Source organism: Haliotis asinina, chromosome 9, assembly GCF_037392515.1.
Source record: "Haliotis asinina isolate JCU_RB_2024 chromosome 9, JCU_Hal_asi_v2, whole genome shotgun sequence".
In the NCBI taxonomy this organism is placed as follows: domain Eukaryota; kingdom Metazoa; phylum Mollusca; class Gastropoda; order Lepetellida; family Haliotidae; genus Haliotis; species Haliotis asinina.
The window spans coordinates 11,910,833-11,931,677 of NC_090288.1; the positions used below are offsets into that span (position 1 = coordinate 11,910,833).

Genomic DNA, 20,845 nt, shown 5'->3' on the forward strand with positions numbered 1-20,845 from the left:
AACCCTCTCCATGTCATCTTTGTGCTTGTCTGCTGCTCTCGTGATCGCATAGCTGTCTGTTGAAGCGCTTTGAACGTTTGATTTAAGACCATCGGTGGCTGCCTGTTTACTGCCCAATACCTGATTTTCTCCGAAAACCGTTCATGTCTTCCAAAAATTGCTTTGGGGCATATTCTACCTTCGTGTGAGCCAATTTCCATGTTCCTGTCATGTTGCGGAGAAACGACGTAAAATCATATTCACTCACTTTCTACGGGAATATGGCGGTTCATCAACAGCTTAGAGGAACAGCAGCTCCGAGAATCCACAACCGCGTTTTCCGCCACAATAATGTCAGCGCCATTATGTTACATATGACGGGTATTGCCAAGCATCGAAAGTTGCCATCTGTCAGGTTGAGGTGCATGGTTGCTGTCTGAACAACCCACCGCTGCGTCATTGTCACAATACTTAGCACAGCCCGAGGGTCATAGGTAGAAGTCGGGGGGCTGGTGGTGGTTGTTGAGGGTGCTGCTCACCACCCCTCTTGTATTGTTCTCGTACAAGTGTTCGTTCTTGAAGCTGTCGTAGGAGAGGTTCTGGTTGTAATCTGGCACTAGGTGGGGCGGGAGGTTGGACGGCGGGTGATACACGAAGCTGCCTGCTATGATAGATGGCTCGTAATGGCTGTCCTCTCCCATAGTGCACAGGGCGTTGTCACTTGAGTTGTCATGGTAACCGTGCATGCGCATTGCACGCGGAGTTGAGTGGGCGGCTGGGTAGTACACCTGATATGAAATTAGAAAAATATTTATTTCTTCAATTCATCATGTCATTGTTCAGATATTTCAGAGGATTATCATTACTATGATGGTTGTTAGAAGGAAGAAGGACAATTGTTTTATCGGATCATATACCATAAAAAAGGTAGGGGATAATGGATTTATTAAAATTGATAAAATGCAAATGATGAAGACAAGGAGGAAACAGATGATGAAGAGAAAGTAGGGGAAATGTGACAATTTAATCCATTCCTTTGGAAATATTTGATCTGTATGGATATATGTTACGTTTTGTCACAAGTATTGGTATTGGCTATTGGCCTGCTCACAAAATGGAATATCCCCTACTTTTTTAAATGATATATTAATTCAAGACTTCAAACAACAGCACATAATCTTCCTTTCCACGAACCTGCCCTTGTACATTTTGTTCTGAAAGCTTCTGGAAATATGAAGGTGACACAAAATAGTGCCATCTTAGTGCCAAATTATGTTTCTCATGATTATCAGTATGTCAGGAAGCACGTGCAGTTAGACATGCGTTACTGTGGCTACATGTTCATCCGTCACAATATGTAGTCAAACCCCGATGTGTCGCAGCTGAAGAGACCTACATAAATACTTCGAGTCATACGAGGTTCTCCAGAAGCGCAAAAAAATTAAGAAATAGGAATTGCCCATAGTCTCGACATGTTCGTAGCCCTAAACTTTCTTAACTTTTATCGTAGCCAGTGAGTAAAGAAGGGGCTTTAGAAGTTCGCAGGGCTACGAAGGTTTCGAGAATAGTCAGCCTGATTAATATTTGGAGACAACTCTATGTTCGACACATCAGAACAAACCGATAGAATGATGTTTAACTCATAAAGATGTGCCAGGACAAAGGCATCCAGACGTAAAGAAAGTAAATTTGCTTTGGTTGAAATAATCCTCTAGTATAACTGACTTACTATCACAATGTTTACTGTGGTTCTTCGTCTATTGAGATAAATGGGAGAATGCAAAGAATGCTGGATAGCGCTGTAGCCTAGTAGTTAAAGCGTTTGTCCTTATGCCGCAATACCGGGTTCGATCCCTGTATGGGAACAATGTCCGACGCTCATTTCTATTGTCTCCATGGTGATGCTTCCGGTATTGATAAAAGCGAGCAAAATGACTCTTTCACTCAAACCGTAAATTATTACTGGTAAGGCGTGGAATTATAAAAAATCTAATTTGTTTAGCGTTGTATGGTTGCTATTATCGCAATGGGCAGTCGTTTGTTTTTATTGGGTTGAGCAAGACATTGTGTTAGTTGTAGTGGTTACAAATGCACATAAACTTTAATGTGAACCACTTTCATTATTATAATAAAACTCACCATGCAGTGAATGGTTTTCGACCTTAATTTAAGAAGGCTTTATTTAAAGTATTCTTGTTGTTAAAATGTTGGCTCTTTACGCCGATGATCAGCTTCGATTTCAGAAGCCGGTTTCTTGTGTCTCTGGGGCCGGTGCTGTAGAATAGTGGTTAAGGCGTTTGTTCGTCACGCCGAAGACCCAGGTTCGATTCCACACATGGGTACAAGGTGTGAAACCCATTTCGGGTCTCCCCCGCCTTGATATTGATGGAATAGGGCTAAAAGCGGAGTGAAACAATACTCGCTCACTCGCTCTTGTGTCTCTGTTTTGATATTGCTGGTACAGTAAACTAAGTTCATAAACAATATTTTTGGTCACTTGGTGTATACTTCAGTCTCAATACGTATAACGAACCACGGCGAACTAAATTTAGTTCCTTTGAGTGTTATAACAGTTGGTTGCTGTTTGTTGCAGAAGGCGGCGTAAAGTAATATTTATTCACGGATCTTACGTCAGTTGCGTAGTTGTCGTAGGCTCGGTAGACCTTATCTCTCACGGAGATGTCGTAGGCCAGAACAGGCTCCCCGAACCAGGGAACCAGCCGCGTCTTCTTGATGGGGCGATGGTGTGGGTGCTTAAACCTCTGTCTGTAAAGAAAACAAACGACAGGCTCAAGGCAGTGGTTAAAACCTTGGATAAAAGAAAACTGAACTATAAGCAACTCCTTTCAAACCTTCTTCCAGTGTCTAATTGCGCACACATTATAGTGATCTTGAGCAAATTGTGTTGTTGGTGTTAAATTTCAACCAGTCATTCGTATAAATCATGTTTCTTTGTTTAATGTCACACTCAGCATGTGTCCAGCTATTTGACGCCAGTCTGTAAATAACCGAGTTTGGACCAGACAATCCAGTGATTGATATTATGACCATCTGTCAACATCACTGGGATGCAAGGCCTGTTCGATGGATTATCATATAGCTTGTTTATTAAGTAGAGAATGATTCTGGATACATAATGAGGAGGAAGGGTTGTTATGTTTTCTCGAATTCAAAATGGAGCTTGAGAACAAAATGTTTTCATAAAAAAAAATAAAAAATAAAAAATAAAAAATAACCCCCCCCCCCCCGAAGTTTCTCAGACAAAAGGGGTAAGGGATGGTGTTCATGTTATGTATAACAGACGCTGTTGTTTTATTTTTGTTGGTTTTGGTCTTAATTTCAGGTTTTAAAGTGATGTACCGTCGCCGGGATACACTGTTTCTCTTGCAGCTTAAACAAACCACTCACATTCTGAGAATATATTGTTGTAGCTTTTCGGTTTGTTTGTTTTCAACTATTTCTGTCATACCTGAGCCTGTACCCTCAACAACCTAACACATCCAATCCCTTCTCTGACCATCAGTTTGTAATCAAAAGAAGAAACATACGCTCTTAGAGGGAAAGCTTCGATGGGGATATCATGAAAAGATTAAGGTATCTTGAAAGTAAATATAGTTCCAAACAACTTCATGTAAAGTTTCACAGTCCAATATAATGCCAAATGTGTCACAGTAAGAATTTTATGAATAAACACCTGCCTCTGCGACAAGATCAAGTGTTAATCAATATCCAGATCTCAACAATAGACACATATTCAAGTTATGGTGTATATCCATACGTTGAGGTGGACTTCACAGTGCAGGAACAATAAAGGCATCAAAGGTCTCAGAAGGATTAATCACATGGACCTGATAATATCGTTAATGATTATTGTGCTGAATGGATCGTTGACAGTTTCGCTTGAAATATTTTTTGCATTCTTTTAGATCCGATCTTCAAGGAAGCATATTCTAAAACCTTAATACCACCACGTTACAGGGTGGGTTTAAGGTTTGGAAAGGCGGTAAGAAAAACATATGTGCTTATGTGATTAATCAAAGACGTTTTCTTATAACTAACGTTCACGTCTACTTTTAATTCACTTGGCATGGTATTGATTGGTTGCTTATTTTTAACACTGCTGTCATTTATATCTCAGTTAGTAAATAATCAAGCCAAGACAACCCAGTGACTGATATCATGAGCATCCATCTACGACACTGGGATACAATGATACGGATTAGTCAGTGAGCCCGACACCTCGATCCACTCAGTCACCTCTCACGCACAGCTAGGTTGCTCGGGAAACACACTCGCATCCACAATCCCCGTGGTATTTTGGCATTAGATTCTGATATAACAAAAGTCATGTTAAAATACCCTTCTATCTCATTCAGGAAAGAACACCAACGCCAAATATAAATCATCCAAGACAGGCATTAATGTTTAGCTACGGTTCATTTATTAGCTTTACGTCACACTTGTTTACAAATAGCATTGGTTTATTGCAAGGGGACGCCTTGTCACCTGTATTATTTTGTTGTTTTGTAAACTAATTTGGAAAGTCCTTTTTACAGATAAATTACGTCTTGTAACAGCAGGGAGTTTGGTTTTCTGCTGTGTTTAATATCACTAATGATAAATAACAATACATGCATTTATACAGTCTTTTCCCACAGAGGTTACTTCTCATATCTTCCTACGTAATACGACCCATTTCATGGTGCGAGTGTTCAAGACTCGTGATTGCAGGCAATCAGATTCAGTAGTACAATCAGCGACCTTGTTTCAAAAGTGATCGTTCGCAAGATCTCGGTAATTTCTTGATGTATCGTGAAAACTAGAACCTCTTCCCGAGCGCGATACTCAAATGTTTCTTCTAGACAGAACTCAGTCATATCATATTTGTTTCTCCACATTGCTTGCATTTGTCAAGTTGAATCTAGGTCGATGTAACACGTGTTCTGATTGGACAGAAAAAACGGGAAATAAATCTGCGGCCATTTTTGCCGCTATGCGCTAGCATAGTTTATCACTGGAACTTGTAGTATTGATGAAACAAGACTTAGTATGTTCTGAGGTAAAGGGAAACCTTGTGAATGAACAACTTCTCTATTCAGGTGATGCGACTATTTGATACAGAAATGTCAGTCGAAACGTTGTTCATCCATAGATTCTCTTTACCTGATTCACCAACTTCTGAATATGCCTCTCAAAAAAGTATTTCTTTAGTTTTGCTGACATTGTCATATTTTCTTGACCAGTACATTTTACACCGATTTTTGAATTGCTTGCCCCATTATTCTAAACACTGTCATGACAAAAACATATAGCTTTAGGAAAAACTTGTCAAGTTGTGATATAAGAAAACTGAACCGTAGTAAAACTCCTGGACGCCTAGATTGGCCATCCAATCAAGTTACTCTTAGAAGCGAGAAACATTTTGTACCAAGTTAACGAAATGAGCCATGAAGATTCTGATATCACTCCAAAATCCAAGTGCTGGTTGCGTTGAGGTCCAAGGTAGTTAGCCAAATAGAAAAGTGACATAATATAATCGATAATCACTAAGTTCGCTCAATATAGGTCTCCAAATATACTGTTCAAAAGAAGTGAAGAACCTCCCGAGTCGGTGGCCTTAGCTTTCTATGCGCACCCTCTTAGCGGTTTGGAATTAGCGCTATATAGATTTTCGATATTATTTTCAGTATTAGTAGAATACTTTTGGTCCCTTTTGGAACACTACAATAAATAAACAGAACAGCAAAAGAAACGCAACTCTGGTTTGTCAAGTTTTTAAATTGAAGACATAAATATGAACTCTTACTTTTATGACATTTATTTTTTTCAAAACTTGCGTTTCTTTTGCTGTTCAGTATACCACCCTTTGATAAACAGTTATACCCTCAACAATCCAGGGTTTAACAAAATTCAGAACCGTCCAAGATCCGAATCATCCCCTAACCCCACCCTCTTCAAACTGAGTCACCGTGATACAGCAGGAATATTGTTAAAGGCGTTGAACCTGACGAACACAGACCAAACTGGTCGACCCTCAAAACACAGGGTTTAGACTCGCGCTAAGCGAAGTCATGTTTACTATGACGCATTTAAAAACAAAACAAAACAAAATATAGTCGTGTTTATATTGATGCAACGGAAATATTCCTTCTAGCTAATGTGTGTGGATCTAAACCAACCTTCCCGCGTATCATAAAGTATTGATCCTCAATCTTTAGGTACTCTAACAAATGAGTGAGTGAATGGGTCTGTGGGTGGGTGGGGGTGTGAGTGAGTGAATGAGTGAGTGCCTACAGCCTGTTTGGTTCAAAACTGGACCTATGAATTGCAATCTAAATCGAAAACTAGTAAACACAAAATACTGAATGAAACGCTGATCATAATCAAAACATCAGACCAACTCTGCGAGTCTTGCAGAATTTATGTCCTAAAATTTAAAAATAATGTTGTTTAACAAACTTTCATTAAGTTACTGACACAATTCACGTCTTGTTACGAGGGAGGAGCGCAGACAAGGACTTCCAGGTGTTCAAGAAGCACGTTCACAGGTGCCGACAAAATTATTGATTCATTAACCTGTGCCGTTTCTATCATTTCTCAAGCACCATTTATTGCATTGATCATTTGATGTTTACATTTTTTTCGAGTTAAATTGCAATTCATCGGTCTACTTTTGAGCGAAACTGACTGCAGTATATATTTGAGTTGCAGAAGTCAGTAAATCATTGAATTTAGACAATGGCAAAAACGATTCGAAACGTCCACAATTACACAGCATTTAAACAACACTCACCTCCTCTTGATCTGCCACTTCCGGACGGCGGCGATGATGATGAAGACGATAGCGATGAGGGAGAGCGTGCCGAGGGTGCCCCCGATCACGATCTCGGTGGGGAACGGTGTGTGAGGCTGCGAATGAACAGAGTGAGCGAGTTTTAGTTTTACGCCACCTTTAGCAATAGCCCAACAATATCACGGCGGGGGCACCAGAAGCACACCGTACCCTTGTAGGGAATCAAACCTGAATCTACGTGACGAGCGAACACTAGGCTACCCACCGCCCTTCATGACCTGAAAGGTTGTTAGCCGATACAAACTGAAGTCACTAGCCGATACAAACTGACTATTGCTGTAGTTCATCACTAGCAGATGCAAACTGACTTTAGCTGTAGTTCGTCACTAGCCGATACAAACAGACTTTTAGCTTTAGTTCGTTACTAGCGATAGAAACTGAGATTTGCTGTAGTTAGTAACTAGCCAGTTTTTGCAGTCTGTAAGCTCACAATGATGTAACAGTATAGAGCGTAGAAGGACAGCACAACAGGCCTGAACCAGTCTCAATCTAAAGTCAGATTTGCAATGAGATTACGACTGGAAAATTATGTAGATTTGGGGTCTAAAATCTGCTAAAAACACAATAAACGTTTGAACCATGAACAACAGAGACCTGTCAAAGTGACAAAACATGATCGATGGTCACGTGATCTCAGTCCTTAATTGTGTACAGATGAGTCTTCTACAAGGTGACTAATACACAATGTCCTTCGCGAAGATCCAGGTTACAACTGATCTTCAGCAGCAACTGATCTTCAGCATTCCATGTTTACCGTACAAAGGGACAAACAGGATCGGGAGGTCAGGCTCACTGACCGCGGTAATGCATGTCACTGTATCCTGTATTCGTGGATCGAATGTCATGATGTCAGTCACGAGATCGTCTGGTCCAGGCAATATTTTCATATCGCCGTCGTTAAGGTTTACTATCGTTAAGTGCGGCGTTAAACAACAAACAAACGCAAACAATGTCTTGGGAAATTCGCATTCTAAAATAACAAACAATTACAGTTGTTTTGTCAGACATCGTTAAGCTATGAAGACACCAGAGAGTAATCAGCCTGATGAAGCATTCCCACAAACGTTATCCAGATGCGATCAACAAGTAACACAGTGTCTCGTTCAAACACAACCCTTCTCTCAAAATGTGTGCTAGCCAGATCAGAGAAAGGACAACAGACGATCCAGTTGTAAGGAAAGTTATCAATTCCACGTCGGATAATGTAACCCACTTTAAGTATTCACCAGATACACATGCAGGTCTGTTTTCAGTCTCGTGTCCGGCCATTGTCGAAAAGGTGAACGAGCGCTGGTGTCCTGTCGTCTGCTCATCACAAACCCAGTGGAAAAAGCAGACGAGATTGAGCGCGTCGACTCGCGAAGTCTTTTTCATTAACACGGACTGTGTGGCATCTGAGCTACCGGTTACGCCCGCTTATGTAACCTTTGCTTGGACGGGCGGACATGCCAGAGCTGGCAAACACGACTCCTAAACACAAGTCGAGCTCAAAGCAAGCTGCACAGAATTACTTAAAGACGATTTAATGCCGTGCACATAACACATCATCCAGGTGCTATGTTAGACTGCTTCCTGAGAACGCGGGATGCCTCTCTGTCCGGGTGCACAAGCAGACATGACAAGGGGGTGCTTAAGGTTGGATTTGTCCAACCAGCTTGGTTTCGGGGCCCCAAGTCAAATTCAGTGTATTTGTCGTGTCCACGTACTGCGGTTACGGCTCTACCGCGGTAGGTTTGTGATATTTACTGAGTGGCATTACTCTCACTGGAGTTTTAGAAAACACCTGGGTTATACAGTGGTAGGTTCGTGCAGAGTTGCGTAACTTAGACAGCTTAGGATCCGGAGCTCTTTGGTTATCATTCACCGTTCGCATCTGTAGACAAGCAGTATCATCCTCGTGACCATCGTCTTTACCCTGTCTGAGTTACTTAAATGATTCTTCACCCAATAAGTTGTTATTCCGATGCACAGTAAACTATAATTATAACGAATTCAAAGGTACTATTTTAACCGTCATTCCTATATCAATTTCAGCTAAAATATAGCAAGCAGCAGGGACCAAACAAGCCTCAAATATACGTTCCCTCCCTCATTTCGTCATAAGCGTATTCGTAACAACCGTGCATCTAAGCATTTGTATCACGCAAAGCATTTTAACCACATAAAGGGTTAAATGTATTCAATGACCCATGGAAAATAATTTGCATTACTCACATGGACTGTTGCCGTCTGCCATTGTGAACTCGGACAGACGACAGGAGGGGCACAGCTTCTGTCCGGGATAGGCTGCGCGCACATGGTAGTGTTTCCCGCCAAATCGCCAACGCCCTCTCCTCCCGTACAGCGCCATCTGATGAGATACTCGTTGTTGCTCTCGGTGGCACAGCGGTAGTAGGCTTCGCATTTCTCCACCCCCGGGTTATCTGCTCCGGACTGGAAGCAGGGGAGGGCTCGCCTCCAACACTGTGTTCGTGTCCCCGCCGTTTTGAAAGATTGGTTCTGAAAGAAACGAGAAGGGTGTGAATGGATCGTGCGAGTATCGTTGGAGGAAACTGTAATTATTCAAGAGGGTATCTCTGTCCCACTGAATGAGCAGAATGTAAAAATGGAATAATTATGAGATTTTTCCTCGATTTCAGAAGCTTTGTCCACGCATGTACCATCCTTAGATCTTTATTAACAAAAAGGGGTGATGAATTAATCTTGTGTTTAAAGCGTTCACTGGTCACGCCAAGGTCCGGGTTCAATCCTTCACATGGGGTGGTGTATGAAGCTAATCCCTAGGCTAGTGTCCCAGTTCGTAATATTCTAATGACTTCTACTATAAGTATTCTATTATACTATACTACAAAACCATGCACGACCCGTTAAGGTCCCGGGGTAGAATAGGCCTACAGCAACCCATGCTTGAAATGAAAGGCGACTATTCTTGTCGTAAAAGGCGACTGATGGGATCGGGTGGTCAGGCTCGCTGACTTGGTTGACACATGTCATCGGTTCCCATTTGCGCAGATCGATGCTCATGTTGTTGATCACTGGATTGTCTGGTCCAGACTCGATTATTTACAGACCGCCGTTATATGGCTGGAATATTGCGGAGTGTAGTGTAAAGCTAAACTCACTCACTCACTCACCATGCACACACCCTCACTTTGAAAATATAACACCAGATCCAATTGTAAAACTCGAGAACTCTCCTTTTACTCAAAGTTCCCTGCAGAATCCTTGTCTCGAAGTACTGATACATTCAGGTTTCACTAGACTTTGAGTTAAGGCGTTTTATGGTCATAAACCATAAGGCTACAACCATCAAATTGTATGTCAACATTTATCACTAAAGGTGATTATTTCGTCGATAAAAATGATATACACCCAGCACTGTGGGGCATCTGAGCTACTGGTTACGCCCGCAGTGCACACATCGTAATGGACCATCCTGATTGCACGACCGGTATGTTAACATCTTGGAATGATTCATTTTGACTAAAGGAAAATGGACCAACGGTGCCTCAATCTGTGATGATTATCTCATAGTTTCCATACAGACGAATTTTGCGTTGCCTTCGGACAACCAGAATAGGACAACCTTGACATCACCCTGAGCACCAAAACTGCCCGATTATTTTAGGCACCGGAACTGCTGAGCAACGTTGCGTCCCTTTGGTTTTCCACGATCGTGTGATCATAAGTTTTGATCACGAAAGTCATAGTTCCTTCGTCAGCACAATACACAGCCATACATTATATATGGCACCCAATAGCTACAATATAGTCTGATATGAACTGATATGTACAGTTATTGTTATCGCATTCAGAAACTCGGCATTATGATTTGTGAACGTCGAGTGAAACATTGTACCCATTGTACCCATGTGGGAATCGAACCCGTACCAGTCATATCAGGTGCTATATTGTTGTCGTTCCTGACAGTTAATACCAGTCTGTGTTGTCAAAAAGAATGATTACTAAGTCTCCAAATTTGAAACACAAATTACGTCAGCAGTGACGCAGACGACAGTTTGTTGCAACCCAAATTCTAACATTTAGGTTAGACACGTAAAGCACATGCACACAGAAAAAACTGTCAAGTAATTACGTTATCTAAACACTGTTGTTTGTTAGGCTAGTCGCTCTTGTATATGTACAGTCAGTGTTAAATTCAACAAAGAACAATGAACAAGATAGTCTACTGTATTTCCATCCAACCCCAACAAGTCATGCCCAGTGTAAATAGTCCCTCACCAAGCACTTTCAATCCGGGTACCTGCTTAACCTGGCTTGGCCTTATCTTGTGACCTTGTTACTAAAGTCGGGGTCACCTCGGCCAATACGTTGAACCTGTGTAATTTGAAAACCAGGTTCGTTTCTGGAAAAGGCGTAATCCTGTTTTTTACACCTTACTGACGTCAAGCGTTCTGAAGGTCAACGTTAGGGGTGCACTCGTCAAGGGTGCCGACCCGTATGGAATACCTGAGTAGATTGTCAAGGAAACTCATTCCACTCTTTTATGTTTTGTGAGCTTCTGAGCACGTCAAACGCTCTTTGAATACATCCGGGTTACCATACGTTCACGAAGACACACTTGTGTGTCTCTCATCAACTGACGTTTCGATTTGAATTTAAATTCGCCATTTTACGATTTAAAATGTCCCAAAAAGTTGAAGAAATTTTGTGATTTCTTGTTGTTGGATATGCACAGACGTTGGAACATTAGGTTCTAAATACAATAACAATATTCAAGCAGCATCAGTGGTGAAGGCGCTTCTGGGTCCTGGTTCTGTTCCACATATGATTCTACCTACAGCAGCACCACTGCATTGGAGCACAAGCAAACTGTAGCGCAAACAGGATTGCGTATCAGAGTGAAATATGACCAGTCTTCCTGTGTGCGAGCGAAGAGAGCAAAAGGTTGGCAACGTACTTCCGTCGCTTCGGTTCAAAAATATATTTAATGTCAGTATGAAATATCGCCTCCATCAAAAGAAGATACCCATTTCCTCCCAAAGTTGTGCTCTCAGATTTTCAACCTCATGTTTGTTAATATTTCATTTAACATTTTTAGCATCACTCGCGGCGTATGAAATGGTTCCTCGCCTCAGCTTCCGGTTCACGGAGTGAAGAAGCAAGGGAGCTAACTCTAAATATACGTGCTGAATCACATGTCCGAAATATCATATGAATTATTTGCGGAGTTACCTCCCTGGATTTCATTCACCCGCTCTGCCAGAAGTGTTTTTTTTCAGATTGAACGTCTGAAACTTCTTACAAACACGACGGCTAATAAGATAAACAACAGTTTAATGCTAACTTAGGCAAGATGATATTCTTTAAAATTTCTGCTTGTTCTTGTTCCTTTATTGCTTTCCCCAAGACCTCCCTCCCGGGGTAGAATAGGCCTTCAGCAACCCATGCTTGCCATAAATGGCGACTATGCTTGTCGTAAGAGGCGACTAATGGGATCGGGTGGTCAGGTTTGCTGACTCGGTTGACACATGTCATCGGTTCCCTATTATTACGCAGATCGATGCTCATGTTGTTGATCATAGGACTGTCTGGCCCAGACTCGATTATTTACAGAACGCCGTCATACAGCTGGAATATTGCTGAGTGCGGCGTAAAACTAAACTCACTCACTCACCCCAAGACACCCCCCCCCCTCCCCCCCCCCCCCCCCCTCCTCCTCGTCTCCTATGCAAAGAAAAGCGGAATAAATTCATACTCATACATTAAACATTTTGTCTTACAATCAAGTGTGAAGGGTTCACTTCAGTTCACTGATGTTGGTCAGTTTGTCCTGTTGCGTAAATCTTTAGTTAATCTGTTTCCTGTTGTTCTATGCCACAATTTTAGAGTCTCAAAGACGTATATCCTCATGATGCCACTACAAATACATTGCTCCCCCTGTCCACTGTTCCCCCAGATGTTGACAAACCGGTGTCGCGGACTGACCGCACGGAGGTCACGCCGCTTATATCCCTACAGTATTTACTTTGTCAACGGCCTGGCTTCACCATTGCTGAAATACACCACCATTAGCCGTCTTTTTTGTCTCATTTGTCTGATGTACAGCTGCCATTTGGGGCGTGACGTAACTGGTGCCATGCAATAACGTTCGTGAAGTGCTTGTAACTTCTGCATTGATACCTGACAGTTTGGTGTCATTCCTACCACGTGGAGCTGAAATTAATTAGAAGAAAAAAATTCCGGTTGAAATAATAGAAAGAAAAGCTAAGTTGCTTACGTAGTTTATTAAATTACAGCAAGGCATACTGTCGGCTGTCAGTTGAACTACAGTAAGGCACATTGTCGGCTGACAGTTGAACTACAGTAAAGCACATTGTCGGTTGTCAGTTGAACTATAGCAAGGCATATTATCGACAGACAATTGAACTACAGTAAGGCACACTGTCGGCTGACAGTTGAACTACACCAATCCACAATGTCGGTTGTCAGTTGAACCATAGCAAGGCACACTGTCGGCAGATAGTTGAACTACAGCAATGCGCATTGTCGGCTGTCAACTGAACAGCAATGCACATTGTCGGTTGTCAGTCGTTCAAGAAAATGAAGTAAACTCATTCAGTGAATGTCAGTTGTATTGTCTTCACACAGTAGTCCTACATACTTGAATACTGCAGACGACACATTTGCATATATGTATCGTGTGATTGTTAATGAGTGTAAGTTTTTCTAAGTTTCTAGTGATAATTACCAAAAAAGAGAAACACTTTTCAATCGATTTTAGCTTCTGATGACGTTAAATCGACCTATTCAGACTTGTTCTTGCGGTTTGATAATTCCCTCCCTGCATCAAAAATTTAGACTCACTAGTTTAAATGTAGCCACTTACCTCAGTCAACTGATATCAAATGGATTTTGCAAAACATTCCATTCTATTTAAAGGTGTTGTTTACACATGAAATAGTGTATTGCAAAACAAATTCGGAACATTGAAAAGATGAGTTCAGTAAATGATGAAAATCAGTGAAACAACAAAACTTTACACCAAAACGTAACTGTTCACATGCACGATGTTGGCACATGCACGATGTTGGCACATGCACGATGTTGGCACATGCACGATGTTGGCACATGCACGATGTTGGCACATGCATTTTGATGCATGATCATCGTGCAGTGCATCTGCAGAACGTTCGCAGTTGGTTTCTCAAAGTTAGTGGAGAAGAGAAATCAATCTTCGATGAAACCATTTATATTTACATACCATATGGTGAGTGCTTTAAGTGGGCTAATCTTTTGATGGGTAGTATATTTCAAATAAGACATTAAATAACATTTATCAAAGGGTGATCTTAATAACCTGACCCATGATGAATATACACATATTGGTTTTTATAAAATATTCAGTTCTATCAAAACTACGAAGGGGGGTCATTTTGATATTGCACACCTGTGCCTATCCTTAATCACTGTAGAGTGTTAGGCAATGTCGTATTGACATTTCGTGTTCTATTAAAAGCCATTACCTGTCACGTTAAGGAACTCAAGACGAAGAACCCAAAATATTCGGCCTTGTGATTTCATCACCTGAACATCCGGGACATTACCGTGGCCTTAATGACCCCATCTGGGTCACTTCGACCGATGCTAATTATTCCATAAAGACGTGCAACCTAAGAAACCAATCAGCGCACTTTCCCTAATTGAAACGCCAACGACGTTCAACGCCTTGCCTGCGACTCGGTACTAGTGTTAGTCATTATTCATCTTACATCATTCCTTCTTGAATGTGGAGGTCAAAGTTCAGACTTTTCTTGACATAGCGGGTGTTGCCCATGCAGAAATACCTGACATGCTTGCAAGCAGGTTGTTGAGGCATGCTTGCACCAAGCACTGGTACCGACAGCCTACGTGCTGGGCAAAAACGATAGACACCTACCCAATTCTACTTAAATTCTAGGAATAAAAGGGCTTGTTTCGAATGGGACATTAATAAACTTAGGAGTGACTAGAACCTTCTCCTAGAACCTTGACTAGAATCTTGGTTGTCGTATCCTCCATCCTTTCTTGCCCTAACATCATTCTAGCGCTAAGAACATCGTCACTGCCATACTTTAACGTACACTTTAACGTAGTGAGGGAGGGACTGCGTGCATGCGTGCATGCGTGCGTGCGTGCGTGCGTGCGTGCGTGCGTGAATGAGTGAATTTAGTTTTACCCCGCTTTTATCAATATCACAGCAATATAATGGCGGACACCAAAAATGGGCTTCACACATCTTACCCATGTAGTGAGACCAGGGTAACCATAGATGTAAGACCCTGTCTTAATATCAGCGTAATACCTGAGTGACGGTGGCTCGAAATCGACCCGTCAGAAATGTCTGCCAATGTTAGCTGTAGGATTAACAATGGCCTTCTGCGCGCCGATTGGCCATAAATCTTAAAATATTTTTCAAATATTTATACCAATCTCTTCCTCAATCACTCATCTAAAAACATGTATGTTTCTTCTAATCGAAAGTGAACTTTGAATAAGGATTCCAGATCAGAACAAAAATGTGATGAAAAATGCAACCTTGGCAGACCTTTGTTACAGATCGATCCGTAAATCCTGTAATGACGTGAAGAAAAAGTGATGCAAAAGAAGAAACGGACGAGAGGATAGAATATTTCCTGGCAGTAATGTGAAAACGGAACTCTCTCTACCCCATGTTCGTGAGTATATTCTGTGGAAAACGATAATAGACGCTATTTATAACACGTTTGTAGTACCACGCCACGCGTGATCCTACGATAAAGTACCGAGTTACGGTAAAGTACCAAGTTACGATAAAGTACCGAGTTACGATAAGTCGTAACGTTACGAAGGATTTCTGGATCGGGCCCGGGATTATGTCTTGCATCTTCCAGACAAAACATCAGCGTTGTATTCCTGGAATATTTCTAAAAGCGGTGTAAAACATATTCATTCCCTTCAGATTAAACTTATACACCGTGCACACAGTGAGTGAGTGAGTTTAGTTTTACGCCGCACTCAGCGATATTCCAGCTATATGGCGGCGGTCTGTAAATAATCGAGTCTGGACCAGACAATCCAGTGATCATCATCATGAGCATCGATCTGCGCAACTGGGAACCGATGACATGTACCAACCAAGTCAGCGAACCTGACCACCCGATCCCATTAGTCGCCTCTTACGACAAGCATAGTCGCCTTTCATGCCAAGCACGGGTTGCTGAAGGCCTATTCTACCCCGCACCTTCACGGGTTCCGTGTACACAGAAACCACTACCACAGATATGAGTACATATATAAAGCGCAGAATGTTTAAAGCCATTGCTAAAGCTGACATTGTTCTTGAAGTCTTCTATGTCCTGCAGAACTTCTGTGGGTTACGTTTTGTGTATTTCCCGAAAAGCCTGAGGGTGTTACTGAAATTATAAGATTTGTTTGTTTGTTTGTTCTTTAACGACTCACTCAACAATAATCGAGTCTTACTCTGACAAGATCAGGGTTGGAATTGATCTTCAGCAACCCATGCTTGTCGTAAAAGATAACTAACGGAATCGGGTGGTCAGACTCGCGGACTCGTATTCCATTTGAGTAGATCGATGCTCGATGTGTTGATCACTGTATTGCCTGGTCCAGACTCGATTTCCTACAGACCACAGCCATACAGCTGGAAAATTGCCGTGTACGACTTTAGACAAGAAGCCAACTAAGACACAAGAACAACGATGTGACTAATGCCGATTGCATTTCGTTAAAACAGTTTTAAAGAATTGAAAAAGGTTATTAAAAAAAGAATATAGAACGTATTCTGCTATACAGCATTGACCTGTGACATTGACTTGCAGCTTCATAATATAAATATTCATAAACTTGAAACCTATAAATATTACATTACAAATATTATCCCGCAGATATCCTTTCTCTGTTACATATAGAGCTAAGGTCACAAGGTTCAGCGTTTAAGTCTACCTAAAATACCACCTACCTAAAGAAACTTGAGAGTTCACACTGACCTCGTAGACAAGCAAACAGAGCTAGGTCCCAGTTTACCGCCATCTACAGTTTTCATTTAGTTAACGTGATTTCGCCGCGGTTTCGTATCCAGGTTGGGCCCGAGTCTCAAATGTTTGTTTGTTTACTAAATTCGTCCTATTTGCTCAGTGTTTAGAACCTAACATTTTGAAAGACTTCTCTGGGACTCCACCTGGAAGTCTTATGGGAAGTTCTTTGCCAAGGTTTTCGTTGTTAGTTTTTAAGGCAGTGGTCTTTTACAGAGAAACCGAATTGCCGTGCTCAAGGTTTGGGACAAATGTCAGCCATGAATCAAGGCGTCACAGTTTACAACACAAATGTTTGTTCGTTCATTATACAGACACAAACGTGCTGCCAACATCAAGAAAGTAAATGACATGCATAATATTGATAGAGATTATGAAAGGTTGGCACACATAAGCTCTAAGTTAAGAATCCATATAGAACAGATGAAGATTTTTTGTGGCTAAACATATGGAACCTTTTAATAAAATATACACGATAGCATTCAGTTAAAGAAATGTGTTTGTAATTAAGTGAAAAATATTTCGTTTGGATAAGTTTATTTCATTGCTAGGAGTTCCCCGTCGTTTGGTAGTGAATGAGTATGGCCTATAGCAATATGCCAGCAATATCGCGGCGGGGTACACTAGAAATGGCCTTCACACGGTGTGTCCATGTGTCAGAATGTACTACATACGACATGGGTTATCAAATGTCCGAGGCAATTCTCTGTTTTGATCTGAACCATTTGCTGCATGTTTATCAAATCAAATCAATTGACTCGCCTTTACATGTATTTGTGATGAGTGCTAAAAGTGTAGCAGGATATGCTCATTTTTTAAAACAAACATCCGGTGAGTTTCTTTTTACGCCGATTTTAGCAATATTCCATCAATATTACGGCAGGGGACACCATGGTCTTAACATTTTGCACCCACAAAGAGAATCAAACTCGGACTTTTGGCGTAACAAGCGAACGCTTTAACCACTAGGCTGCCCCACCGTCCTGGTATTCTTATGATATAGCTGGAATCACATTCTCCTTTTAGCATCGACTTTCTTTGGCAATCAAATGTTTTGCATTTTGGAGTCCTTTTTGCTTTTAATTAAACAACCACGAGGAAATCAAACTACGGACATATTTACTCATCTAATACTCTGAAAAATGCTGAATTGTAAAGCTCAGGATTCTGCAGGAGTAATGGCACATTGTCCAACACCACAGTCAGCAAATATTCCCACGGTATTATGGTGGCGTAGCTACAGCCTTTGAAATTGAACTCGTGTCAACATTATGTCACCTGAACTCGGAGTTTGGAGCTGGTCTTGCTTGATTAAGACAAATATGTTTACCTTTTTTACATGTCTGTAAGTTTTAAATTACTTCCAGTTTGTAGTAATTTGTAGAAGAGAGAACGGGACTGAAATCTGGTTCAGAATTATAACCCTCACATGCCACTGGGATAAATTAAAGCCACCATCTCTGGATATTTAGATGGTCACGCGTGTCCGAGCTATAGACCGATGATGATTCAGAAATATGTAAGGATGATTCGAAATTTCATTTTTGTGTCATGATACTTATAAACATATTTTTATTCATTTACAATCTCCCAAACATGTATTTTGAGTAAAAAGTAAATAGAAACTGGATCTTTGGCTGTCGACCTGCCTTGAAAGAATTAAATCAAATTGCGTTATGGAAATAGTGCAAACTAAATTTTTTTAAACTGACATCATTTCAAAGATGGAATTGTGTTTAACTACACGGACCACAAATTTTAGTTCGTTATGTTCGATGGTTAAACGCATTTCGTCATGAACATGTACGTTATCAACAATGTTTACTGAGAACTTTGGAACAGGAAACACCGGGTAAGCAAGTGCGGATTTACTCGTATGTTCCAGTAATAGTGAGTATAGATTTACTCGAGCATTCCAGGAACAGAAAGTGATTGTGGAATTAATCGAAAGTTCCATTAATAGTGCTCAACCAATAGCCAGCCCCTTCAACTGTATTCAACAATTCACTGTCCAGTTTAAATATTTAAAATATAACACGGCATGAGCTTCACACCGTGATGGAACCGCAAGACAGTTAAATTCTCTTTCTCCTGTCATCCCCGGAGACCTCCACCCCGTCTGTCTGTCTCTGACTCACTCACTAAACACGCCCCTAATACAGCGATCAACTCAGACCACGTGACATCGCCATCACACCCAACATCTAACGATGGTTTACGTAAGGAAGTAAATTTACCTCTTTGATGTAGGTTAGAAGGACCGGCGTATCTCGCACTTATTTGCATAGTCTACAATACGACACTCCGGTCGTGTAACGTCTGCAAGACTGTCTAATTAATGGCAAATATTTAAGAACATCTGACGTTAAGAAGACGTTCGTCATTTCAACAAAAAAGATGTTTGTGAGACGTTTTTGTTGGGGAGTTTCACTGTTGCAACAGCGGTTCAGGTTTACGTAAGCAGTGATTGGATAGGATTGGAGGGTTACTATGGTTACTGCAGTCGCTGACGTGTGCAAAGTGACAAACAAACCTTGAATTGCGTTTGTGGTCATTACCCCTCAACGAGAGAGTGAATATTATTTTACTGTGCATCAGGAATTCTGCTTTTTTAGATGAGATGTTGCCAAGAAAAGAAACGAACCCACAGATACGCGGGACAGGCGAACGTTCCTAACACTGTGCTACGGTGCTGATCAAGGGTGTGGTTCTGGTAAACCGAACAGTGGTGTGAATATAGGATTCAGACCCGAGACATTTTGAACGATGACCTGTGACTTGGACAATTTAACCATGTGAGCTTACTGAGGTATTGCTGATTACTGAAGTTGTTGTTTATTAGAATTGACATTACTGAGTTAGATGTATCTACGTGTTTTGTTCGGGGACAGGTCCTGACTAAAGCTGAAACACAGGTTGAAGACATATACGTTACTTTCCCCTGATCAGCGATGTTGGTTATTTATATAATATGCTGGCCATTCCCGTTTTTGTAGTATCGCGTCGTTGTCGTCATCGTCGTCGTCATCATCATCATCGTCTTCGTCGTCGTCGTCATCATCACCACTGTCTTCATCAGTACCATCTGTTACCTGTTTATTTCTATTTTCAACATCATCATCATCACCACCACCACCATCATTGTCTTTATGATCTTAAGCCACACCACAATCTTCATCAGCATCAGCAGTTACCTCTTTATTTCAATTATCAACGTCATCATCATCATCATCATCATCATCATCATCATCATCATCCTGACCACACCACTGTCTTCGCTAACGTCAGCAGTTACATCTTCATTTCAAATATCACTGTCATCATCGTCTTCATCATCATAATCATCATCATCATCATCATCATCATCATCACCACCATCGTCATTGTCGTTATCATCCTCGCCACACCACTGTCTTCAGCAGTTATCTCTTCATTTCAAATATCATCATCATCGTCATCATCATCATCATCATCATCATCATCATCACTTCACCATCTCCAACAGTTACCTCTTCAGTTATCCACATCACCGTCATTACTATCCATACGACCACATTCACAAGCATTATCATCACTACTGGTATTATTTCTCTCATCAACTGCACCAACAGTAGTTATACACGTATACTACCATGCCATAGCTAATCTAAGCAATAATGGTTGAAAGGTAATAGTTCCATCGAGTAATAAATATAGACATATACACCAGAATATAACCAGTCTTAGGTTTCTATCGACACAAATTCCATAGGTCTTCAAAATCAACACCGCGGTAAACGTAAAAGAATGGAACTCTGAAACTTTAATGACATGCGAAAAGGTGAACTAATACTGCACTGAAGAACATACTTGAGATACCACGAACAAGCACCTGCTTCATGATGCTGACCAGTGGCGATCTTCACCTCTACCTGACCTTAGGCCCACCGACCCATTTCCACATAAATGGGGCAAGTATCAAACCCATGTCAGACTCTAA

At 41.2% G+C, this 20,845-nt stretch overlaps 1 protein-coding gene across 1 annotated transcript; it reads right to left on the reverse strand.

The window, feature by feature from the left end:
* Positions 1 to 467: 467 nt before the first annotated feature.
* Positions 468 to 8,145, reverse strand: LOC137296975 (uncharacterized). Its single transcript, XM_067828906.1, has 4 exons — positions 8,059 to 8,145; positions 6,773 to 6,888; positions 2,610 to 2,745; positions 468 to 767 (listed from the first exon to the last, which is right to left on the reverse strand). Exons 1-4 carry the CDS (start codon positions 8,143 to 8,145, stop codon positions 468 to 470), a joined length of 639 nt encoding a protein of 212 aa, XP_067685007.1.
* Positions 8,146 to 20,845: the final 12,700 nt, after the last annotated feature.

What these genes read in the sequence shown, in the direction of transcription:
- LOC137296975 (XM_067828906.1), bottom strand. Translation starts at nt 8,145, where the DNA reads ATGAGCAGACGACAGGACACCAGCGCTCGTTCACCTTTTCGACAATGG. An exon ending in CAGACCTGCATGTGTATCTG is followed by an intron (nt 6,889 to 8,058) that starts GTGAATACTTAA and finishes GTTCATTCGCAG; the next exon opens with CCTCACACACCGTTCCCCAC. An exon ending in ACGACAACTACGCAACTGAC is followed by an intron (nt 768 to 2,609) that starts GTAAGATCCGTG and finishes ATTTCATATCAG; the next exon opens with GTGTACTACCCAGCCGCCCA.